General features: G+C 44.1%; 1 protein-coding gene across 2 annotated transcripts in view; it reads right to left on the bottom strand.

Annotated features, from left to right (window-relative positions):
• LOC138285083 (contactin-associated protein-like 5) overlaps window positions 1–26,855 on the bottom strand; it is a 1,227,365-nt gene that overhangs the window by 729,024 nt on the left and 471,486 nt on the right. For both annotated transcript variants that reach the window (XM_069224601.1, XM_069224602.1), the window contains exon 4: window positions 8,814–8,961. In XM_069224601.1, coding sequence (XP_069080702.1) covers window positions 8,814–8,961 — 148 coding nt within the window. The remainder of the gene's footprint in view (window positions 1–8,813; window positions 8,962–26,855) is intronic.

Consider the following 26,855-nt stretch of genomic DNA (forward strand, 5'->3'; position numbering starts at 1 on the left):
GACAACACTACCACAATATGGTACTACAACAAGCAGGGTGGTTGGGGTTGTGGATTCTTTGTCAAGAGGCTCTGCACCTCGTGATATGGCTTGACGATCAGGGCATAATCCTGGTTGTTCAACATCTGGCAAGCTCACTGAGCGCCAGAGCAGACAAACTCAGTCATCGATGCATTGTCGATCACAAATGGCGTCTCCGTCTGGAGGTGGCTCAAGGCCTGTTTTAGCAGTGGGGCGATCCTTGGTTAGATCTGTTCACCTCTGCAGATAACATGCAATGTCAGCTGCTGCGTGTTGGAGTTTCCAAGGCGGCACTCGCTCAGCGATGCTTTTTGTCTTGAGTGAAACTCAGGCCTCCTTTACACTTTCTCGCCAATACCACTTCTGTCCAGAGTTCTGAAGAAGATCAAGATTGATGGGCCCAAATAATCCTTGTGGCTCTGGACTGGGCCTGAAGGGTTTGGTGTCCAGAGCTACTGAGCATGGCTACGTATCCTCCGATCAGACTGCCCCCTCGGGAGGATCTTCTGTTGCAGCAGCAGGGAACGGTCCTCCACCCAAACCTGCCCAGTCTTCACCTTCTTTTGTGGAGGTTAAGCAGTGGCAGCTGGCAGCTTTTGACCTTCTGCCAGAAGTTTGTGATGTTATCTTGACAGCCAGGCGTCCCTCCACCAAGACGGTATACGCCTGTCGTTGGCATAAATTTCTGGCATGGTGAACAGACAAGTCTGTTGATCCCTTTTCTGCCCCTCTCTGTGATGTTCTCTTGTGCAGCCTTTCTTTGGCCCAGCAGGGCTCTGCTTTGGGCACCCTTAAAGGTTACTTATCTGCCATCTATTCTTTTCTTAGGTTGACAGACCAACCTTCCTTATTCAAGTCTCCCATTGTTGAATGGTTCCTTAAGGGACTCACTCATTTGTTTCCTCTGACCCCGTTCATTATGCCCCAGTGGTACTTAAACCTGGTCCTAACTTACCTTATGTGCGCCCCTTTTGAGCAGATGCACAATTGTCCCTTGTGGCTCCTTATTGCATCTCCTGTGCTCGTAGGGTGAGTGTGCTTCAAGCTCTTTCTTCCAAGCCGCCATTTTTGTCTGTCCACCCTAATAAAGTGCTGCTTCATAAAAGGCCCTCCTTCCTTCCTAAGCTTGTGACACCTTTTCATGCAGGCCAATCCATCACTTTGCCTACATTTTACACACCTCCACATCCCTCCCATGAAGAGGAGAGACTCCACCGTCTGGATCCAAAAAGAGCTTTGATGTTCTACCTCAATCGTACTAAAGATTTCCAGATAGACGATAAACTTTTTGTTGGAATGGGAGTGTGAAGAAAGGGAAGATGGTGCAGAAGCGTACCATCTCGTGATGGGTTCTGCTCTGCATGAGAATGTGCTACGCTTTGGCTAAGAAGCAACCCCCTGAGGACTTGTGTGCTCACTCCACCAGAGCAACTGCTGCTACCACAGTGTTAGCACTTGGAGTTCCTGTCCTGGACATCTGCCAGGCAGCAACGTGGGTGTCCCTGCATACGTTCACAAGACATTACTGCCTAGACAGTCAGGTTCGCAGAGATGGCTACTTTGGTTGTTCAGTCTTTCAGGACTTTTTAGTATGATCTTGGTTCACCCCCCACCACTGAGGACGGTATTGCTTGGGTATCTATTTTAAGGTAAGGGATCTGCAACTAGAAGTCTCTATCAGATGAACATGCACTTACCTTTGGTAATGATTTATCTGGTGGAGACATATTCTAGCTGCAGATTCCATACTGACCCACCCATCCTCCCCACTTGTGAACTAATTTCTAGGGACAGGGATTCCGCTTTTAGACCCTTAGCTCTAGCGCACCAATTTCAGTGTTCTTCATGGCTCTGCACTACTGTTGTGGGAAGTTGTGAAAAGAAACTGACGTCAGCGCACTGGGGTGGTGCCTATGTACGCAAGTGATGTCATCACTGTGACGACACCAACGACGGACGCGGAGTCAACAGATGCCACCTGACTGCAAGCAGGGGTACTATTCAAAGAAAAATCTCCAGATCCAGTCTGACACCTGGGGAAAATTCTAAGGTAAGAAATCTGCAGCTAGAATATGTCTCTACCAGATAAATTGTTACCGAAGGTAAGTAACTTGTTCTTCTCATTAGCATGGGTGTTCTTTATAGGCACATACTGGCATTATGAAACTAAAAGAGCCTCTCTGGCACTTGCCACAAAGTTCTATAAGCTGTGTTATGTACAGAGAGGATAAAGAGTGAATGGTCAAGCAGCGGAAATTGCCACCCCTTATGTCGAAGCTGATGTATTACAGAATCATCAGGAGCGTGGAGATGCAAGAAATGCACGGTTTAATTTCAATGAGCAAAAATTACCTTTACTCATGTGTCACTGTGTGTACAGTATTGCTTTTAACAAATGCATCCTCTCATTCAGCTCATCCTTGTTAATAGAGCATTCAGGGACTTTTGCAAAATATTGGAGCCCGGAAGTAGCTGTTTCCTCAATTCCTTGAACACCGAGCACTATTTCCTGGGGCTAAAGGACCTGGAGCAATATCACATAGACGGCATATTTTCCTTGTTTGCATCTGACGCACCTTTTAAAAGGTGCGCCTGACACTAACAAGGAAAATGCCCTGTATTGGCATTAATGCCCTGCCTCCAGGACAGTTGTGAACTTGCGCTGCTCTGGGGCAGAGCATTCATGAAAAAAACAAAGTGGCTGCTTTAAAGCCACTCCCTGTTTCTCTGTGCCGGCGACAACCCAATTGCACTTTTAAGGAGGATTAGAGAACACCTTTCAGGCGGGTATAATGATTGACTTCACCCGCCTGCAAGTGGATGTCTGGGGGGTCCATGTGAACCTCTTTCCCCCCTTCAAAGGACTGCCATCAGGGGGTGCATCAAAGCGCACCACCTTTTAGGTGGCTCACTGTTAGTGAGTCTCCTCACAGCTTACTTACACATGCTTGTTGCACCCCCGGAGCACTTCTATAATACAGCCCCTGGTGGATGTAGCAGACCTTCAATTTGACGAGATCTGCTGCTTGTGCAGTAGCATCAAAGATGTCCCTCCATCAGACACAGGTTACTTTATTTTCTACATCTGCTTCATATTAAAGCTATTTTATTACAATGTTCTCTTCACTTACTCTACTATTTACTGAGGAATCATTCAGAAGCACACGGGGATGATAGAGAGCAGTAAAAATGCCCTTTTGTCAGGTTTCCAGTCTTCTATGCAGCTGTCAATGTACAATAACAAAAGTATGGAAATTGTGATGCTGCTGCAATTGGAGCGGGTGAATGAGTGTGTGGGTGGGGTTGAAGGTGTGGCTTAAAAAACTAAATATTCTGTAACTTTTTTGATCATTCACCTTCAGGTAACACACAATAAATAACACACAGCTGAAATGAACAATAAATGTAACTTAAGTTACTCAGTGGGAAATGGCCTACTGTAAGTTATAAAACCTCTATTGGTTAATGCATTGCAGAGGTCGGAATCTCTAACCAGAGAGCCAGAGAACTGAACCCTGGTTAGTGCGGTGGAAAATAGTGACTGTGTTTGTTAGTGCTACGGGGTCTGACTCTGTGACAGAAAGCACTGTAAACAGTCATCATTTTAAACTTGCATAACACACAATATGCGATAGGATGCTGAAAAATGGACAAAAAGGTTTAAGATAAAATAATGCATCCAAAATATAGATTTTAGTATTACCCAGACTGTGCATAGTGCATTTTTATAACTGTTCTTTGAAAACACACACTTTACAGCTCAGCTGGTAACTCTCTTGCCCTATGACTCATAAAGAATAAATCTATGTCACCTGGATGATTTAAGTGATTCCATCAATAAAAGCAAATACTGGCTTTTAAACAGACTTTACATTTGTGGATCAACCAGATGTGTACATTTACATTTCTTTCAGGAAAGCAGACACCCTGGCAAGAAGCAGGGCTGGCTTTAATGCTGGTGACACCCAGTGCAACAGTCTTTTTTGCTCCCCCCATGACCAACTTCTCCACCAATACCCTCACTACCACTCCCCAACAGTGGCACTCATCTCTCCATAGTCCCTCTCTGACATCTTCATGCTATGCGTTCTTTTCAGCAGTTACATTATCCCTCTCTCTCACCAGCAGTAACATTAATCACCAGAGTTATCTTGACATTTTTATGGTTTTGAGAAACTGCTGGATCCACAAGGAAGTTAACCTGCTTTTAAACCCACATTATTTGTAAACACAGTGCCCCCCAACAAAGAGAGTGCCAGGTGAAGCTGCACCTGATCCCACCGCCTTAAAGCCGGCAGTGGCAAGAAGTCTTGTTTAGCTGTCTGCCCCTTCCTCGGTTTCACAGCATATGAGACTTCAGCTGAAGCATTTCCACTCTCAGATTTAACCATCCTGAGACGGTTGTATTTCCACAAAAAGTAGGGGAGCTGTTTTCATTAAATTAAAAAAGTATGGATATGTTATGCCCCACAGATCCCGCCCACTTTGACCACTGCTTATATGCACCATTGCAAGCACTCCCCAAACTATCTAGAAGGTAAGATGGCATCACCGTACTATGTGAGGTAGGGCCATTTCGATTAAACGATTTGCCATTCAAATTTGTCAGCACCCACAAAAGCACATTTGTTGGCATTTATCACCTGTGATGCTCCCTCTATCCACTCTGGAAATGGCCATAAAGTAATTTCAGCCAAGAGCCAAGTTACTCTCAGATCCAGGAACAGAAAGGGAACAGATCCCACCCACACATTCAGGTTATATGGGAAGAGCTTTCTCCGCTGAACAAAAGGTTAACCCACAAAGAAAAAAAAGAATATAAGTGAATTTGCACAACTTTTTTAGTAGCTCCTCGACTGAAGGCTACACTATGTAGATATCTCAGTAGGTGGGACAGGAATCCGCTGGAGATGCCAGTAGACATTGCAGATCCAGGATACCCTTTTTGGGTGATGCGTGCGCTCTACAAATCCACATCACCTAACAAGACATACTGATAAACTTATGAGGTACACATGCATAACTTATGGGTGGTGCACTTGGAAAGCTGGCACTCATGCAGCTTTTCGGGCACACATCTGGAAATTTTTGCAATTGAAAACAATGTCAAAGTACTCTCAGGTGGAGATGCATTTTTTTCCAAATCGACCTCATTGAATCCATAATTTCTTCTGCAAATTATTGTCAGACATACTAAATATGTCAGGAACGGCAGCTGTTGATGTAAGTAATAATGTTGCTGATGGACCATGTATACTTCTCTGTTCAAAGCCTTAAATATTAACAAACACGTTTCATAACATATTCTTCCTACAACGTGCCATCCTGCTACACATTCGCTATACCTTAGTCGTAATTTGCTTTCTCTTTATTTTTCATTTTTTAATGCTCCCACCAGCAAGTGCTGTGACAGTTTCTAGGAGCATTTACTTTCATACCACAAAGCTAGTTCTTACTGCTACAGTTTTGCTATCTATTAACTATCAAACATGCAGCTGCAGACATTAAAACCGCAGAGCTACAAGAAAAAAATGAATATGTTTCTCACAGTTCGCTACTAGACTTTAGGAAGAAACTTAAAATATGGCTGTTTTGATCCTGTGCTGCCACTTTTTTCTCCAGATAATTCAAGCTCCAGGATATACTTATTGGGTGATGCGTGCGCTCTACAAATCCACATCACCTAACAAGAAATACTGATAAAATTATCAGGTACACATGCATAACTTATGTTCCTATTTCCATACATTCATGAAAATGCTCTTGGGTGGAAAGAACTGTGCAAAAAAGGCGTGACACTGAAACAACATATTTGTCTATGTAAAATGAGAGAAGTGTACGAGTGGCCAATGACAGACAATGCAACAGACACGCACTGAAAGCTGATCCATTGATTTTTGATAATACTCAAAATAGGGGTATCATAACGTCCCGCTGATTTTCTTGGCCGGATCTCCCCCATACTATCAGGTTATAAGTCAGAAATAGAATAGATACAAACCGGAAAACGCCACTTGTTGACCTTATCTATCAAAGCATTTTTACTTTTACAAGTGTTTGGAGAATCTTTTATTCATACAGCACTTATTTTCAGGAAGGCCTCTGCCCATGGGTTGTCACCACCGCAGTGTGCGAAATGCATATTTTGAGGTGATTCACATTTACAGGCGTGCATTGCCATGTGCAATTTGCACACAGTGCGCATCGATATATTTGCGAATTGCCAGAAAGGGTCTGTATAATTATAGAAAAAAAGCACAAATTACACGTCACAACTTGCGAGAAAAATATTTTCTTTGAAAATTAGGCTTTTGCCTTCTTATAATAATACAGTGGAGAAACCCGGCATGTCCGATATCAGAAACATTCATTTCTATTATATGATTTATGGATACATATTTACATCGGTGTCGGGTTTCAGATGGTTGAATTTAGTTAATTTTTTATTATTGCCGGTACATGCCACCGAAGTCATCTCATTATGTTAGAAAGAGTCGCTTAATCACGTTCGTATACACTGACATGTAGTTTTGTATCCACATATGTTTGCAAACTAGATCAGTTGAACATTTTGAGATTCATCCAAGCTATGGCTAATCTCAAATATAATTTTTTTACTGAACTAGCTTCATAACGTGTTGTATTTTAAAAACCCGCAGTTTGCATATGGAATAAAGTGCCCCCGTTCTGTATATCATAAGGATATTGCAAGTCAGCGAGGAGTTCCTTAACCATATAGCGATACCAGGCCACAGTCCATGTGCCGTTTTTGGTCACGGAACTCCAACGTGACTTGCATTATACTTCATGATATAGAGATATGTGGTACTTTATCCCATAAGATGTGAACTTGTTACCCCCGACCTTCTCAAAACTTCTTAAATAGCTGACCAGTGGATCTGTTTTATCTGTGACATCTTCTGGTGATCCTGCATTTTTAGGTGTCAGAATTGCGATTATTGGGGTTTAAATGTTTAAACAAAAGTACGCATCAAGGAATCAGCAAAATCCAATGTGAGTCTTTAAAGCAAGTCACTGTTCAGTAAGTGCTGATCTGGTACAATAGGCCAGATCGGCTACTTTCAAATGCAAGTTAATACACTCCCTGTTCAGGCATTGCTATCTTATTTCCTTATATTTGGAAAGAGCCGGGAACCTTTGACTTAAAACCCCAAAAAATGAGTCTCTAGAAGTGCTCAGGTGGTGCTATAGAGATGTCATTGTGTCAGTTCCAGAAGTAAACTGTAAGGGCATTTCAGGGTGAAGGCCATGTCAATTTGCACTGACTCAATCTAGATAAAGTACTGGGTCATTGAGACAGTGGCATGGATTATTTTATATTGCCTCTATGCCTTCTCTTTTCCACTTCGGAAAGAAACAGCATGGAGGTCTGACACATGGACACACGAGAAGGCACTCAGAAGGAGGCCATTTCGGTTGTAGCTTTTTATATTTTAAGAGTTGGTTTAGCACCAGGGGAGGTTAGCTAGAGAGAGTTCAGTTTAATCGAAGGACTAAGGGCCATATTTATACTTTTTGACGCAAAACTGCGCTAACGCAGTTTTGCGTCAAAAAAATTAGCGCCGGCTAACGCCATTCTGAAGCACCATGCGGGTGCCGTATTTAATCAATGACGTTAGCTGGCGTTAGCCGCCGGCGCTGCCTGGTGTGCGTGGAAAAAAACGACGTACACCAGGCAGCGCCGGCGTAGGGGGATATGGAGCTTGGGCGTCAAAAAATGGGGCAAGTCAGGCTGAGGCAAATTTTTCGCCTCAACCCGATTTGCGCCATTTTTTTCGACTCCCAAACCCCATAGAAATTACTCCTGTCTTAGCAAAGACAGGAGTCATGCCCCCTTGCCCAATGGCCATGCCCAGGGGACTTCTGTCCCCTGGGCATGGTCATTGGGCATAGTGGCATGTAGGGGGGCACAAATCAGGCCCCCCTATGCCACAAAAAAAAAAAAAAAAAAACCTACCTGAACTTACCTTAATGTCCCTGGGATGGGTCCCTCCAGCCTTGGGTGTCCTCCTGGGGTGGGCAAGGGTGACAGGGGGTGTCCCTGGGGGCATGGGAGGGCACCTCTGGGCTCCTTCAGAGCCCACAGGTCCCTTAATGCCTGCCTTTTCCAGGCGCTAAAAAACGGCGCAGAAGCGGCCGTACGTCATTTTTTTGACCCGCCCACTCCCGGGCGTTAATTTTGCCTGGGAGTGTAAATACGGCGCACATGCCTCAGAGTAAATTTTTTAGACGGGAACGCCTACCTTGCATCTCATTAACGCAAAGTAGGTGTCCACGCAAAAAAATGACGCAAACTCCATGGACTTTGGCGCTAGATGCGTCTAACGCCAAAGTATAAATATGGAGTTAGTTTTGCGTCGGAATTGCGTCAAAAAAAACGACGCAATTCCGGCGCAAACAGAGTATAAATATGCCCCTAAATGTTCACATAGTTAAAAATAAACGTTCTCCTACATTCCAATCTTAATTCTTTTGCTGGTATTGAATTTCTTCTGAAAAATCACGCGCCATCTACTGCGGCTGGATGAAGTGAATGTAATACTTCGGTACTACTCGCCCAGCATATCTGGCCGTGTTAGTCGATGGGATAGGGCAATAGAAAACAGTTTTTTCCTCTTTCTCATATTATCGTTCGACACTGAAGTAGGCAAGATAAATGTTTTTACATACTAGTACTTGGTGGAACCTGTTAATCAAATGCTGTCAGTCACAAGCATGATCCAAGCAGATGTGGCATTGATAGGATATACACAAATTCTCTGAGTACTTACTATACGTGCATCCATAGACTTCTATCCGCATCCCTATCTTGCCTTTAGTATTCCACCTCAGAGGTACAAAGCGCAGGAACCTTGCCTTAATTGGGTACTGAAATTTATGCTGTGCAACGCCGTCTGCATTGACATTTCCCAGAAATGCCTGCAAAGAGAGAAAGAATGGGTTTACTTTAGCAGATAAATATCAAACAAATTTAGAAAAGGAGCCAAAAATATGATGGTCTGGAAAGGTAATAAACCAGCAGTCGTTTTGCAAAACATGACACTTCTGCTTTTTTAAATCATTGAACTAAGGAAGAGGAAACAATGTCTAAAAAACTTACAGTGTACAGAAAAGATGTAGAATTAAATCCATGTTGAAAAAATGATGTCCATTTTCCCATCAGATGGAAAATGCGAATTGTGTTAGAAAATCGAGAAAAGGAATTATCTGGTCTTCTTGAGTGCACCTTCTGGTAGAAATTAATCCCTCAAGAGAATTAAGCAAGATTTCTGCCAATATCACCGAGTTTTGTATATGAGTAAAATGTATTTCTTTCCAACTATTTTCGAAAAGTCCCGATTTTCTGTGATATTGCAAAGTGTTATTAGAAGCGAAAATGAGGGAAAAATGTGTAATTCCTTCCATTTGTGAGCTAGTAAAGGGGAGGCCACTCTGCCCTGTGGGCTATTTCTAAACTCATCCAAAATTAAGGGGTTTGCGTGTTTATTTAACCTTACATAGAAAAAAGAGCGGTACTGATTAATGAATGAATGAATGAATGAATGGATGAATGTGATCAAAGTCAATTACTTGGCCTTTATGCTGCACTTCAAACCTTTAGTTTAGGCCAGGGGCATATAAATTACGTCTAAGTCTAACATTTCTATACTTTATTGGTGTACACCAATGATACTCAAAGTACGGCCTGGGGGCAGCATGCAGCCCTCCAGACCTTTTCATATGGTCTCCTGGTCAATAGCAGCACTGGGCTGCTTTTTACCCGAGTGAGCACTAACATAAAAAAATGTGAACCAAACAGGCGTTTATTTACAGGTTAATTGCAGTTAAAGAAAGATATAACTAGGTGGTCCAGCACCACTTAACTTTAGGAACACTTTCATTTTTGAAGACATCTTGCAGGAAAAGGGTAGAAATATGATGTTTCTTCCTAATTCGAAAAGTGTATTTTATCAAAATGCAGAACCGTTTCACCTTAATAGATCAGATTATATCAGTAAATTGAATTTTTATTTTTTATTTTTTTTATTTATATTTTTTTCAACAAGAACCTAGAAACATTCATTCTTTCCCCACCCTGGCAACAATGCCAATAGTGAACTAAGACGCAAGTCAGTTGTTATGTGGCCCTTTAAGTGTCATACATGAACAACAATATTGTTTATTAAATCAAAACACAGGAAAGTTATCGTACACCACTCATCCTGAAGTCCTATATTTCGAGTCCTTTTATATGTGAGAACGGAGGGAAAGTGGAATTAAAAAATGCATAGGATCACACAATTTGGTATATTGGGGGAAGCTGGGACTCTCCCTGGTTTTCTAGTTTCACTTTGTGCAATTCAGCCACTACATGTTTATTCTTTACTTCCCTAAACCCACCTTATCTCCAACACTACCCCCCAATCACCCCAAACCATGACTGCCGCCATGTTCACTTCAATGCAGCCCTCGGACACATCATAAACCAAAACTTTGGCACCGTGAACATTTTTGAGAGTACCCATGGTGTACACAAATGCTCCAATAGCCCAATGATATGCACCAATAAATGACATCTAAGCATTATTCATAATATGTCAGAAATTAACAGTGGAACCAGAAACATTCATTATTAATCACACGGAGAAGATTGATTCTCTGACAAAGAAACTTCAGCAAAAGCAACCATCCTGAAGTTTTTTTTTTTATCAACAGCGAATCTGAAGTATAGCTTTATCTGCTGCATTTTTTGGCCAAAATATTTTTTAGCTGGTTACATTGTCCTTCTGAAACCATGTATTTCATCTCTTCCCAGTGCTTAAATCCACCAGGTCTACTTCTTAGACTGTAGTAGCAGCTGTATTCATGAAGACTTGATACAAGGCCTAATAAAAGGCTGTCAAAGTAGAAAAAGATACATCTAAATCAATGCCATTCTACTTAAAAAATGTAGCGGCACACCTTTCTTGCTCCATTGTTACTTTAGGATTATTGTCAACCAGGTTATATTTCTCAACACTACCATTGTGTGACTCTTAATGTGCCACACTGCCAGCACACCACGTTTGGCAACGAGGAAGTTGCCTTATGGTGTTTTCATGTATATAGGGAATGAATCCTGCATCAGAGGGAAGTGTCTTTGATACACCACACACACCTACGCCAGTTCTGAACAGTTGCATAGGTGAAGCTGTGGGTGATTTACTTACTTTCTTGGTTATGTTCATGCTATTTTAATCGCTGTGAGAAATTTGGTTACTGTTTGACTGGGGTGTGAACCCTGGTCAAGCAGCAATCACAACCACAATCCTTTCAGTGTAAGGCACAAGCAAGCTCCAAAATAACCTGTGCTCAACCACCTGGTAGCTTGGCACAGAGAAGTCAGGCTTAACGGAGAGGGAATGTGTAAATTATTTGTGCAAAATATTGAAAAGACCACATAGAAGGATCCTTCACCAGGTTAGTACAATAGGGAAAATCTTAATAAATAAAACAAGACCTAAATTACATAAATCCAAATAGTGGAAACAGAGTTATGAATTTCCCAAGAACAAACTGTAAAATGACACCTAAAATCATAATACGTCAAACACGACTATCTAGTCACACTTTACTGGGTCAAATTCAAAAGTTCAAGCTGAGTTCAATGGAACATGGTTCTATACAATCCCAGTTTAGTCGCATTAAAGTTTTATCTTCTCACGTTTTGTGCCAAGAGTCCTGTTCCCATTGGAGAGGATTGAGGGGATCCACGAGAGTGTTGCAGGTGGTGGTCGGCATGACATGAGGAGCAGTCCAGGCATAGCAGACGGATGGGCTGGTGCTTTCCATTTGTAGTACTTTGTGGGTGATTGATGCTTGCTGTGTGATGAGATGGGCTAGTGGTGACTCTGGTAGATTTTAGTGCGGGTGGTGTGGTCTGAATGCGAACAGGCCCGTTTGCTGTCCCCAGGAGCCAATAAGCATGATTTAAGAGCGTATGAGCCACAACAAGGGTCCAGGACCTGGAAGGCACTGCTTGAGGGAAAGGAACTCACTGCAGCTGGGTCTAGTAGCTGTTTGGGGATCTTTTTATGTCCCTGAGCCTCAAATCAGGAGGCCAGCAGACTAGCCTTTGGAGTCACTCTGAGGTCTTGGATTCAAGATGAAGTTGCAGGTCTAAGTTTACCTTTGTGAATCGGGCCCTGTACCTTTCCCCAAGCTTGAAACATTCGAATGAATATATGAACTAGAAGCATACTATTCAAATATGTGATATGTGTCTCATGTCGTCATGTCTTGTCATGTCTTGTTATGTTATGGTATGTTATGTTTTTTTATGTTAGGTTAGGTTAGATTATGTTATATGTGTCTCATGTCATCATGTTATGTTATATGTTATGTTATCTTATGCTGTGTTAGGTTAGGTTATGTTAGGTTATGTATGGAATTTGTAAAGCACACTGCAACCCTTTGGTGTCCTCTTATTGAATAATCAAATCTAAGAGTATGTGACCAAGGCAATAGCGAGAGACAGGTTTCAAGTTCCTTAAGATAATTTGTCAGGCCTCTTTATTTTAAAGGTAATTCATTTTCCTCCCTTGTAGCAAGGATACAGAATGAACTGTCTCCATTTGTGCACCTTTCAAAACAGCGACTAGAGCGAAGTCTGCACCTGCGGAGAAGAAGCTCCAAGATGTTCAAACGTGTCTTAAGTCTGCTCCAACAAATGCAAGTTCCTACAGTAGCTGGGCACAGTAACTAATGTATAAGCTTTTAAATAACACTTTTCTGTCACCTCCCAATGAACAGCCCTCGAAACTGAAGACAAGTGGATCTTTCTAGTAAAGCTACTAGGGCCTCTGCTGCCAAATACTTAACAATGGTGATTTAGCCAATATCTACTCAGGTAGCAGAAGAAAAAAGGCATTGCAGCTGTCCAGTAAAAATAAATAGTAAAACTAGCTTGTGTTAGAGGAGCCACAAAATAGTGTTTGACTATGAAAACTAGGTATGGTTATACCAACAGACATCTTTATTTGATGGATGAGGGACCCTCAAACACTGAGGTGGCAGACGCTTCATCTCTAAGTCTGCTCCTCATCCCAGCTCATGGTAGTTTTTCTTTTTTCTTGGAGGTATCCTTGGTCAGAGTGTGGATACTCTACCTCATACACTCGTCCAGCTGGGAGAAAATAATGGCTTCAACAACTCTTTAGCAGCACATGACACATACGAGTGGACTATTTTGGCAAACAGCCTCAGGTAATAAAAAGAGGAGGATATTAGTCTGTTAATGTGCGATCTGAAAGAAAAGGAGTTGTCAATAGTAGTGCAAAGTTATTTGCTTCTTTGAATGGAGTAGGTGAGTTTTCAAGCTCTGCAAGCCACCAATCCATGGACCATATTTCGGAAGAGCCTCCCAACATTGTCCTTTTTTTTGTGTAACTTCTGGGCATTGTGTGATATCATCGCTTAATTTGGAAAAGGAGTGCCTTGACCCAAGCTCTGCTCAAAATTCAGCAGCAGGTGCAATTAACTGTTGGCATGGCCTAATGCCAAGGCTGCGTAGAATTTTATTTCACTTTGTGCCCCTATAATTCATTAGCAGACACTCCCTGCCCCTTTACCTCACCAGCGCATGATGCTGCTTTCTCTTTTTATGACAGTTTTCCGTCTTTCTCTTCCTTTGTCTTTCTGTTGTGTTTGCATTTCTTTTTCTTGCATTCAGTAAATGTCTGATGCAGATTAATGAATGCCAGTCTGTAAAAATGAGTGCCAGTCGCCACTACCGCAAACCAGAGGCTTCAATATATCAGTGGATATCCAAGAAACCACATCTGTCAACAAATATATAAAGTCTTCTTTAGTGAGTCCCCTGGGATCCTCAAGGTGGAAGTCCAGTTGTGTATCACCTGTTTGAGACCTGAAGATGAAGCCAAATGATCTTATTAAATGGACATAGGGAGTCATGGAGATTTGTATCAATGCCAGACTTAATGAAGATCCCTGAGTAATGCTAAGTTTCGCTTACTTAAGCTACTCTGAAAGGGGTACATTTGCACAGATTGGCGTCTACCACCTGACTAAGATCTAATCCAAACAAGTGCATTGAACCTAATTTCCTGCCACATGTAACTGCAAAAGCAGGATGCCATATGGCATTGCACTGAAGGCTATAGAAAGAACCAGTAAAATCAAAGCTGCTCTGCAGCCTTTGTCAGGCATCCTTAATCAATAATATACAAAAGTGCTGCTTCTGTGCAGTGCAATTGTTTGAACCCTGATTGTGCTGGGACTTAGTACATATAGGGCCCATGTAGCACACATTATTACATGATAAAAACATAAATGGAAATGTACTATCAAAGGTTCCAACCTGAAATTGCAAATGTAACTCCTAATAGACTGTCAAGAATAATGCATGGGGATAGAAATGTAAGGATTGCTCTGTGTTGGACCTGGCTCCCTCTTTAGGGTCACCCCAAACATTTTGTTGTCACCCTTCCTGCTTTGTTGAATTAATTTGTGTTCACTTTAAGACTCTGTTCGATTTAACACTGCTAACCTTTGCTAATGTGCTTGAGTTTGTGCTAAAAATAAATGGCTAAAAATTGACACACACCTGGTACATTTACTGAACTTATTTTTGTTGGTATTAGGACTCTGTGCACTATTCCTCTTCTAACCAGTGGTAAAGTACTTGTGCTCACTCCCTAAACATGGTACAATTGGCATATTCCTTATTGCTACCTTCAATTTACTTGTAAGTCCCTAGTTAATAGTACTACATGTGCACAGGGCTTGTAAATTAAATACTACTATTGGGCCTGCAGTATTCATTGTGCCAACCACAGAGTAGCACTTTAAAACATGTCTGAGGCCTACAACAGCAGTCAGTAGTGCACTTTTAATCTGCCGTTTTGCCCTGTCATTATAAACCTTCTGCCATGACTAAACAATATGATTCATTCCCAAGGTAGACCCTGAAAGCTCACAGAGCAGAGTGAATTGTAATTACATAGAAAAACACTAGGTTACCTTAATTACATTTAATAAGTACTATCTTTGGCTTGGGAAAAGGTGAAAATCTGTTTGGAATCAAATAAATTGTAATTTAGACATCATCTTTAATGGTAAGGTCAGATTTTAAGTTACAATTATGTAAATGACACTTCTAGAAAGTTGTCATTTTCTTGTCCTAAACATTTATGCCTTTCATCAGTGTCCTAGGTCAAATGAATATGAACGGCTCTGCTGTTGGGCTTTGTGTATCCCGGACAGTGACACAAAGGGGATAAGGTGGGTCATCCTGCCAGGACAGCTGGAGACAGAGCTGGTCCCTGTCCCGCTTGCACTTCAAAGAGGTTTGCCTCCTGCATACACAAAGGAAAATGCTACCAGTCTTTTGTCTCCCTAGGTGTCTTAGAGCCTTGACAGGGGAACGGAAGAACTTTCCAGACCAGATGTGGGATAGTATAAGGAATCCCCCCACTTAAAAAACAATACCAGGTGTAAAACGTAGACCTCCAGGCCAACAGTCATTGCACCAATGGACCTGCAAAAGACTTTGAAAGGACTGCCTTGACCCCCACAGGACTGCCCTGTTGCTTGAGGCCTGCCTTGTTCCCCCAGAGCACTGCTCTGTTGCTACCAGAGGACTGCCCTGTGGTTTGAAGTTTATCATGCTCCCCAGAAAACAGCCCTGTTGCTAAATGCCTGACTTGCTGTTTGAATGTAGGACTAGCAGGCTGACTCCAAGGGTTAATTAGCTGGTCTCCTGTATGAGCTACCTGCACATAACAAGCTCCAGTGACCTTGAACCTTGCCTCTGCTGGTGTGAGCCCTAACCCCTCAAGTGGTGCCCCACAGTTCCTGGACCCTTGGAAGTGTTGTTAAAGGTACTGCTCCTGCCTACCCCCAAAAGTTAGGATTCATAAAAATTTGACTAAAAACGTGCCAGAAGAATTGACAGAGGGCCACGACCTTCTGCCACCTGATCTGCCCAAGGTGCATGGCCAGCTGGTCTGACTTTGCTGTATCTCTTGTTCTGTTCTTCTCTGCAGCAGAAAATCCTGTCCAACGAGACCTCCGAGAGACGATATGCTCCTCATGGAGCCCTCTTTGGATACAGCTTGCAGCTTGGCCCGCTTGAGATTTTCAACTTCCAAAGAATTGTCTAAGTGTTTAACTTTACCTTCTCCTTGACTTTTCTTCAAGAAGTGCTCCAAATATCGAAGGTAAATTAAGACCGAGGCCAATCCGCCTCATATATCAAGATCAGCCTTAATTCTTGTCTTTGTCCCAGTCTCACATTTTCATCAGTTAGGTGTTAAATTTCACTAAAATATTTAAAGAATAATAACTCTAGCTCTACTGACTGGATTTAATTGATTTTGTTGTGTTGTTTTATTTATTACAATATACTCTATTATTCTAAATGGGTTTGGGATTTTTCATGTATTGTGTTTTCACTTTATTACTGTTTGGTTTGTGTATTGCATATATACTTTACAGATTGACTCTAAGTTAAGTCTGCCTACTTTGTGCCAAGCTACCAGAAGGTTAAACACAATTGGGCTTCCACTTTCTCACCCAATAAACCGATTTCTTAATCTCTGAAAATATTATGTACAAATATTACCAAAATTCTACACCTTTAGACTTATGGCCTTAAAAATAGAAGTTTTCAATTAAAGAATTCTTGAAACGATTGGCTTTGATTTCACCTGAAATCAGCCTTTAGCAATTTATATTTAGATACAAATGATACCTCCCTGTGGTCTTTAGGGCTCATAGCATGAATCAGCAGTAGGCAGTTATGATGCCGCTAGTAAAAATTCAGTACTGTCTTTGTTTGACTTCAACTGGATATTTCAAAACACCTTCTTCTGCAGGTGTGTGGACATAACCCCCTTTATTTCTAAATGATTAAAAAAAATATATAGTTGGTCTAAGTAAGCCTGGGTTCACAAGTCTCAAGTGGCAAGCCCACATATGTGGGTTTCTCATTGGCCCCTTCTGGGATTGGAATAAGGGAATTAGCACGGTTGACATTAACTGTAGTCCATTTTTGACATATTGTCGTATGATGGAGATGTGCAAGAGGGCCACACTGTTTAGCATATGTCTAAGATTTATATAGTAAGCAGGAAAATTCAGGAGATTGTTATGAATTTCACTGGTTATCGCAGCATGACAAACACACAAAAAACATTGCTGGTATGTAGTGAGACCAGTAGCACAAATGTGTTGAAATAAGCATTTTCTCAATGTGAGTCTGCCAGCTAAAAGAACGTGTGGCAGAAATCCAGGTGATAGTCTGATGGGTGTGGCTTTACAGAATAATCATTGCATGCAAACCTTTAGTTCAATATCCTAGCTATATTTCTGGTTGTTGCTACTTATGCTGTTACTTATATTCATAAAAAACACCTTTAAACGGACAGATTTATCTTTATACAACTAATATATGTGGTAGCATAATATAATAACATAATATGTACAGAAACTTTGAATCTTGATATTTTTGTTGATTGTATTTAGGACAGATGCAAGATTAGAACATTTGATTAGACAATTACAATATCAGAAAACATAATAATGATTTCACAGTTCTAATTATTTGGTCTTAGAGCATTGGAAAGGTTTTTGTTATATTATTCACACAATAAATTATGAAAAATACACCACAACCTGTGTTCTATTTAAATACAACCTGGTATTGTATTGGCATTTGTTTGCATGAAGGCCTGGATATCTTTGGTTATGTTAGTGACCATGCCAGGAAAAAGTAAAGTTTTGTTATAATGTGAAATACTGCAATATATGGAAGAAGTGCTAAATATAGAAGTTGTTTAACAGCATAATCTCCTCCACCACTGAGATAAATCCATCAAAGTATTCTTCCAGTGGATTTTCCTAAGTATTTAGCACTACCCTCATAAATCTGAGAATTCTCCGCATGGACGTCGATTCACCAAAATGCCAGGGGTAGCGGAAGTGACATCATATACCCTTTGACATCACACGACATTAATCCTCATGACTACACAATACTAGCGCTCACTCTCACTCCGACTCAATCATTTGCACTCTTTTGCTCACTCTTACTCTCACTCACTTTCACACACACACACACACACACACTATCTCACACACTAACACACAGGCTCACACATACTGATGCTCTATCACTCATATTCTCTCTCACACACATGCACTCACACAATATAAACTGAAAATCATTCTACTTACCAAAGATGGCAGTGAAGATTCCATTCCAGCTCCTGCTTTTCCACCTTTTTTATTACATTAATAGTGAAAGATAGGTTAATAATCACCATCACTATTATTGTAATACAAAATGAGCATAAAAGGATGCTGGAGCCTGACGCTGGTATTGCAAACCACAACTGTGTTTTTGGAACTTATTATTTCAACCCTGGGTCAGGGGTCGCAAAGGCAGTGCCAAGGGACGCATGGGGCAAGCCGTGCGCGATCCCTGTCACCCCTAAACGACGTCCATGATTCTCTGTTGAAAAACAAGCTCCGTATCAGGCAGATATGACCATGCACTTTAAACAGCTAATCTTTCTTTCTGACATATTGTACATGCAATAAATTTTACCTGACTGAAACAATGAAGATCAGACGATGAAATGGCTTGCTAAGAACAAGCTTGTCATATTTTAATTGAACTTTGCTTGTTCGTAAACGCGTCCATTTTCTTGCGATAATGGCATTACTCCTAGTCCTACTCCCTCGCCTTCCTTTAAACCAATGAGGCTTCCTGCCTCCCACTAGACCCTCCCTTCCCCTTTTAAAAACCCCCCACCCCTACCCCCTCCTGTACAAAAACCAAGCCCAGCAGCAACTCAGACAGTCCGTACCGAGAGGGCGTGAGGGAAAGGAAAGGAAGGCGAGGGAGTAGGACTAGGAGTAATGCCATTATCGCAAGAAAATGGACTCATTACCTCCCGTCCCTCCCTCGCCTTCCTTTAAACCAATGAGACATAGCAAGAAACACACAGGAGACGGACACTGAGTTGCAAGAAGTTCATTATCATGCACGAAGGCCACCAAAACCCCACCCCTAAGACTTCATAGAGGATAAGACCCGGTGAACCAATACCGACTCCAAACTACCCAAGTCCGACCGGCCAGAATGCCGAACAAACGCCAAAGGCGAGGCCCAAGTGGCGGCCCTGCAAATTTCCACCACTGAAGTCCCCTGAGACTCTGCCACCCTAGCCGCCATACCCCTGGTAGAACGACCCTGAACCCCTTGAGGAGGAACAACCCCTATCAAGGAAAAAACCAAACAGAATCAATGATCTCACCCACCGACTCAAGGAAGCCGTGGCAGGCATCTCCGCTACGGGCCGGCCCAAAATTTACAAAAAGCGAATCACCCTTACGGAAAGGAGCCACCACACTCAGGCACTCCAACAAAGCCTTGCGTACATCCAACGAATGCAAACGAACCACCTCCACCGAAGCGGGATTCGGACAAAAGGAAGGAAGGATGACCTCCTGGCGAGCATGAAAAGAAGAATTGACTTTCGGGATAAAAGAAGGTACCGGAACCAGAACCACCCGATCCTGAAAAACTTTCCAAAAAGGAAAGGAACAGGCCAAGGCCCCCAATTCCCCTAAACGGCGAGCCGAAGCAATGGCCACCAAAAAGAACGTCTTTAAGGAAAGAAGTCGTAAACACAGTCCCCCAGAGGTTCAAAAGGTGAATCCGTTAAAACATCCAATACCAAAGAAAGATCCCCTGAAGGAAAAGAACGTACAGGGCGAGGAAACAAATTAAGAAGCCCCTGAAAAAATCCCGGCAACAAACGACCCTTATCTGGAAGACTGCGCCACGGACCTCTAAATGCCTGAATAGCCGCCCACTGTACCAGCAGAGACGCCCCTGACAACCTCAACTGTGCACCGTCCTGCAAGACCTGCATCACATCAAAGAGAGACGTGCCGGTAGGATCCAATACATGCCTCAAGCATCAAGAAGAAAAAAACCTTCCACAGCCTACCCTAAGAAAGTAAAGTGGAACGCCGCCTGGAACCCAGTAAAGTAGAACTCAAAGCCACTGGCACCCCCAGACCTGTCAAACCTCGGCGGGCCACTTCCAGGTCGTCAAGTGTAACCTCCCCCAAGACCTCAACGAGAGGCAGGGAAACTCCAGGGGTGACGGACACAGAGGAAGAGGCCACATCTGACCGGATGCCCTCAGCCGCAGCAATGGGAACCAATTCGCCCTAGGCCAATGGGGAGCAATCAGGATAACCCTGTCCCCCAGAAGCCGCACCCTGAACAGCAAAGGCCTGAGTAGCTGAAACGGCGGGAACGCATACAAAAGGCCCCTCGGCCAAGGACACGACATCCCGTCCACCTCCCAGGCTTGGGGACACCGAAAAACGGGAGCCGAAGTGACCGAGCTTCGCGTTTTTCTCGGACGCCAACACATCCAGCACTGGAAGACCCCAGAGCCGAACCAGATGAAGAAACAGTGATCTCTGGAGGGAGAAAAGTTGAGATGAAGTAACACCCCGCTCCGCAGATCCGCCCGCACATTGACCACCCCCTGAATGTATGCAGCCCTGAGAGCAGAAACCCACTCCTGAGCCCACACAAAAATCTTCCTGGCCAGACTGAACAAAGCCCTTGACCAGGTCCCCCCTTGAAGGATGACATAAGCCCTGGCCACTACGTTGTCCGAACAAGCACCGCAGTACCACCAAATGACCTTGCAGCGGCAACCATAGAAAAGCACGGAGGGCAGTCTGTACCACAACCATCCTCACCATGGACCGGAGCACCACAAACATCTTCTCTGACACTGCCACCAAGCCAAGAAGAGTCCGAAACCGAGACCCTAGAAAAACCAGATCCTGGGATGGGACTAAACTGATAGCCCCCGTTGATTAAAAACCCGTGGTTCTGCCGGACACCAGAACTTGGGCTACCTGCCTCTGAAATAGGGCCTGCGAGGTAGAATGGATCAAAACGTCGTCCAGATATGGATGAGTAAACACCCCTTCTGAATGTAGCAAAGCCACCAGGGGGGCCAGCACCGTCGTAAAAATCTGAGGAGAAGACTTGAGGCCGAACAGCAGTACACAAAACTGATAGTGCACCCGATCCACAGCAAACCTCAGGAACCTCCGCGAAGACCTTGCCACAGGCATGTGCAGGTAGGCATCCTGCAGAACCAGTGACACCAGAAAGTCCCCGTGACTGACCAAGGGAAAAACAGTCAAAATAGACAGCATGCGGAAATGCACCATCCTGATCCAAGCATTCACCTCCCTCATATCGAGCACAGGTCGAAACCCACCAGATACTTCCTGAACTATAGATAAGACCGAATAAGTGCCTAGACCCCTTACTTCCAGCGGGGCGCGGGCAACGGCCCCTTGACCAGCAAGTCCCGGACACCGTCCAACAATGCCTTTCTCCACTACCCTCCTGCCGGCAGAGGAGTGGGACGTACCCCTAATCTGGAGGCATCACCACAAAATCGATGACGTAACCATTGGCCACAATGTCCAGCACCCAACGCTCGCTGACACTCTCCTTCCAAGTCGTAAGAAAGTGGCTCAGCCTTCCCCCAACCAGCCCTACGCCAGGCCCACAGTGATTGTCAGGACCTCACCTCGAACCCACCCCGGTTCGAAGGCGCTGACATCTTAGGGGAAAAACACGGCTGAAAACGCCGTTCCCTAAAAGAAAAAGATTTGGCCTCCATCCTAGGAGAAGAACGGGAATGCTTCTTCCACCCTTTCCTGAAGCAGATCCCCCTTTATAAGGCAAGGCATGCTTCCGCTCCTTAAAAGCTTTGTGAAGCAAGGAAGGTAACTGAACCCCAAACAAGCTATGACCCTCAAAAGGTAGTCTCAGCCAGGCAGACTACCCCCCCCCCAGGTCGGCCTTCCAGGCTCTCAACCAGAGGGACCTCCGGGCCCCAATCAAATCACCAGACGCCAGAGCCGACGTACGGACCACCTCTGAAGACCCATCTGTCAACAACCTGGCCTGCTGCTCCATACTATCCAGGAGCTCCGAACACGTCGCCCCATCCTGAACAGCTACCTCCAGATTATCCAAGTCCTGCACCAACGACCGGGCCGCATAAGCAGAATAAACTCCTGCCCACAGAGCTAGAATCCAAGCCACAAAAGCCCTCTTAAGCCCCGAGTCCACCTCACGGTCCATGGCATCAGAAGGCACTCAATCCAATGGATTGACATCCGTTTTGCTAATCAGGGTAGCCAAACTTGAATCCAGGAGGACCGAGGGAGGATATACCTCCTCACTCACAAGCAAATAAAGTGTCCGAACGAACCGTGGAACCTGAGCCATATCCACATCCTCCATTCTCGAAACACCATATCCTTCACAGGTCCCTGAAAAGGCATGGAAAATTCAGACAGCGTCTGATATTGTGGAAATAAGTGAGAGCCAGAGTTGGTAGGACTAAACACAGGAAACCCCAAATAGTCCCGTACATGTGCCATCACAACCCACATCACCTTCCTGGAGCCATATTCACCCCCCAGAGGACGTAGATGGAGCATCCCCTTCCTCACTCTCTGAGGAGGACTTCCCTGCAATTGCAGGAGAATGGGCAGCCCTAGCCCCACTAGGCCAGGCCATCCCCGCATGAAGAGCTCTGGAAACAGCCCCCTCGAACATCTCCTGCACCTCCTCCCTGGACATGATGGGCGCAGCACCACCACCCTGAATCTGGGGGCTCCCAGGAGTGGAAATGCCATCAGCACCTCCCTCCCTTGAGGAGGAAGAAGAAATAATCCTCCGTCCATTAACTGAATCTGTAGGCATGATCTCATCCACAGAACACATTGTCACCAACCTAAAAAACACCTCCAAATATACAGGGCCCAGGAACAATATCCCATAACCAATCCATATAAAGGTCAAAACAAGAATTTCAGTCAAAATGAGGGCAGAACGCCCGTCTTACCCGCACAGAAACCAAAAAACACCCTTCGGCATCACTCCGCAGCGAAGAAAAACCGGAACTTAACGCCCCAGCCACCAAGAGCCAGCTGACCCCGTCAGCCGCCTCCCAGGACGTGTCTTACGAGCAGCCCCGCCTGCTCAGAAAAGACGCGCCCGGCCGAAGCACACCTCGCGGAGCTCCGCTTCCCGAGGAGTGCATCCAACGATGACCTCCAGGCCCCTCCGTGAAGGTAAGTGAAAAGGGAAAGTCTAGCGTGGGCTAGACAAAAAGAACAGGAGGGGGTAGGGGTGGGGGAGGGTTTAAAAGGGGAAGGGAGGGTCTAGTGGGAGGCAGGAAGCCTCATTGGTTTAAAGGAAGGCAAGGGAGGGACGGGTGGTAATGTGAATGACAGCGAATATATGAACGCAATGATTTGTGTTCTCAGAGACATGACAGCTCATGAATCTCACCGAGACCGAACATCTTACTGGAGTTTGTTGAGGCCCAATATCCCACTAGATCTTAAAGATACCTGAGAGCTCACCAAATCTCACAGACACCAGACATCTCACTGGATCCTGCACAGACCCAAAATTTCACTAGGTCAAACACACACCAGACTCCTCAGTAGATCTCTCAGACACCCTATTTATCACTGGATCACACTGAGACTCAATATCGCACTAGGTATGAAGAGAGCCGACATCACTACATCTGACAGAGACCTGCCCTGTTGTGACCAGGAAAAGCCCAGTCTAATTGTGGGTATCGTAAGGTCTTCCTAAGCCTGCTGTTTATTTCTGTAAAATGATACTGCCAGCACTGGAAAACTACTGCCTTATGCAAAATGATAGATCTCATTTAAAAAGGTACTTTTTCAAACACTTTATAAAAAAAATGCCTCAAACCCTTAAATTACTACACCTTAATGACATGTTACAGTGGCATACAGTACTGCTATCAATGCTAATGCACGCTGGCCCTCTTCATAAATATTGTGGAGCTTTGCATAGATTTGGTAATATTACCGCTGCTGGCTATAAACACATAAATATCAAGGCCTGGAAGGACCAGTGCAGGGGTGGGTTTGAAGAATTCAGAGGAGTGAAGTGATATAAACACATCGTTATTTTACGACTAAAACTACACAGTTGCTTAGAATCTTTCGTGAATCGTTCGCTTTTTGTTTGAAAAACTAACTATAATACTGAAATCAACAACGTGAAAATTTAAAAAGAAGCGACAAAGTTTGCGAAACTAAAGTTCACCATCCAAGACCATAGAATTGTCAAAAGCAGATAAGAATATCCAAAGGTCATATGTATGATCAAGGGTCTCAACATATACCAGTTGGAGTGCTAAAGTGAATTGAGGATAAAGTGCAATGATTACTTATGTCTACTGATATAACAACGGATTGTACAACGTGACACCTTCATGGGGCTATCAAGTACTCAGTAAACATCCATGGAACTTTATCCCAATATCCAGAGTCACAAAATCAATATATTTCATATTTACAAATATAGAAATAATTCCGTTCTCGTGCTTGGAGACTTATCACAGTACACCTGTTTTGTTGTTTGCACTTGCATACTCAAGCCTGAATGAAGCAAGCACCTGTGCGATGGTCTAATGATACAGTGGTTTAAGTTATACATACAACAGAGGCGGATGAAAGTGTAGCCGATAGGGTGTTGAACCAGATGGTGGTTGACTAAAATCCCTAAGTTGTTGTACTGCGTGTTTTGGAAGAGTCCTCATCAATGCAGACCACGAAAAAGTTGACCACCTGGAACTGGGGGACCCAAAAATATAAATCTCAGTTTTATCAGACTACGTCTGAAGATGATTGTTTTGCATCACAAAGCTGATAGCTGATGGGTTTTTAAGCATCGAAAACAAGACAAAATCTGTCCATAGAAATATCATGGATGCACTGGAAACGCTGGGTGCAATGTCAGTAAAAGCAAAAAATAGAAATCTTTTCTTTTAGAAGATGAGCAAGAGTAGTTTTATATATATATATTTATATATATATATATATATATATATATATATATATATATACCCAAAACAAAGTTGTCCTCCGGACAAAAGCGCACTCTTATACACAATTCTTTACACATTTTCCAGGCCTTATGCGTTTCAGACATCTTGTCCTTGGTTACAGGCCAAATGCTTGGGTTGAGCAAATGATTTCTGGCACCTGATTACTTGATTAAATGCTCTGGTGAGTTACACAATGCATCCTGGTATTGGTAGTCCTACACATTTATATTACATCTTTAGTAGACAATCATTTCTGCCTTGGTAGGTTGCTGCAGCCAAACACACATTAAAACACATTTAAAAACCTTAGTAGGTGTATTCAAAGCACAGTTACTGAGTTTTGCTGAAATTATTCCATCCTGTTGCTCTTAATGACAATGTAGTAAAGTCACACAGAACTGCTTTCTATCTGCAGTGGTGCTGCTTTCATGGATGGGCAGGCCGTTAATTATGTGCAAAATCCAGGTATTTGGCCTGTGACCAAGGAGGGGATGTCTGAAACACGTAAGGCCTGGAAAATGTGTAAAGAATTCTTTGCATGTTACTGGCGTTGCTGCTTTCCAAAATAAACTGCAACCTGTTGAGAGTGCGGTTTTTATATATATACTCACTAAAAAAACAAAGGTTACAGGGACCTTATACCTAGGAAATAGAATTAAAAAAAATCAGAAATACACTTCAAAAAGCAAAGGTTACAGGGAGGTTATTGTTAGGCTCACATGTTAAGTGCACAAAACCATAGAAATTCAACAGTTATAGTTAGAGTTGCCTCAAGTAACTATAACTCGTGCCCTAAGGTAACTATAACTCGTGTCCCCGCCATTCATTGGTATGTCATCAATAATTTTACTTCAGATGTTACAGGCCCTCATTCTGACCTTGGCGGTCGGCGGAGAGGCGGCGGTCGGACCGCGAACAGACCGGCGGTATTAAAAATGGCATTCTGACCGCGGCCGTCACCGCCGCGACCGACCGCCACTTCCCCACTCCGACAGCCACGGCGGTCATGACCGAGGGGCTGGAGTCTGCGCACTCCGGTCCGGCGGTCGACCCAAGACCGCCAACGGTATCATGACCCTGCTTACCGCCGCGGTTTCTGGCGTTCGGGACCCGCCATGCGAACCATGGCGGTAGGCACTATCGGGGCCAGGGAATTCCTTCCCTGGCACTGATAGGGGTCTCCCCCACCCCCCACTGCCCCCCCGAGTCCTCCCCCCACACCCTCCACCCCCCTGCCACCCCCCAGAGGTGGTACGAACCCCCTCCCCACCCCACCCCGACATGCACATACACGCACCCCGACATGCACACACCCCTAACATGCACATATACACACCCCCTACACACACACATACACAACGGGGACACATACCCGCACACATACATGCCGACATGCGCACCCGCCGAACTACACACATTGCCCATAGGCACAGCAGCACTCCCCACCCGCATGCACGCACTCACACACCCCCTCTACACACTCACACGCACACCCCCATGCACGCACACATCACACAACACCCCCCCACCCCCTCCCCTCACGGACGAACAACTTACCTTGTGCGTTGGTCCTCCGGGAGGTGACAGGAGCCATGGGGAGGTGACCGCCAACAGAAGACCGCCAACAGAAGACCGCCACACAGAAATGTGGGTCGTAATTCTGTGGGCGGTGTTCTGCTGGCGTGGCGGTGGAGGTTGACCAGTCTCCACTTTCCCGCCGACCGCCAGTGTGGCTGCTGGCGGTTTTCCGGCGGAACGCTCCCAGCGGTCAGAATGCGCACAGCGGCATACCGCCGCGGTCGGCGGTCTTCACCGCGGCGGTAACTCGGC

This window comes from Pleurodeles waltl, chromosome 3_1, assembly GCF_031143425.1.
Source record: "Pleurodeles waltl isolate 20211129_DDA chromosome 3_1, aPleWal1.hap1.20221129, whole genome shotgun sequence".
NCBI classification, from domain to species: domain Eukaryota; kingdom Metazoa; phylum Chordata; class Amphibia; order Caudata; family Salamandridae; genus Pleurodeles; species Pleurodeles waltl.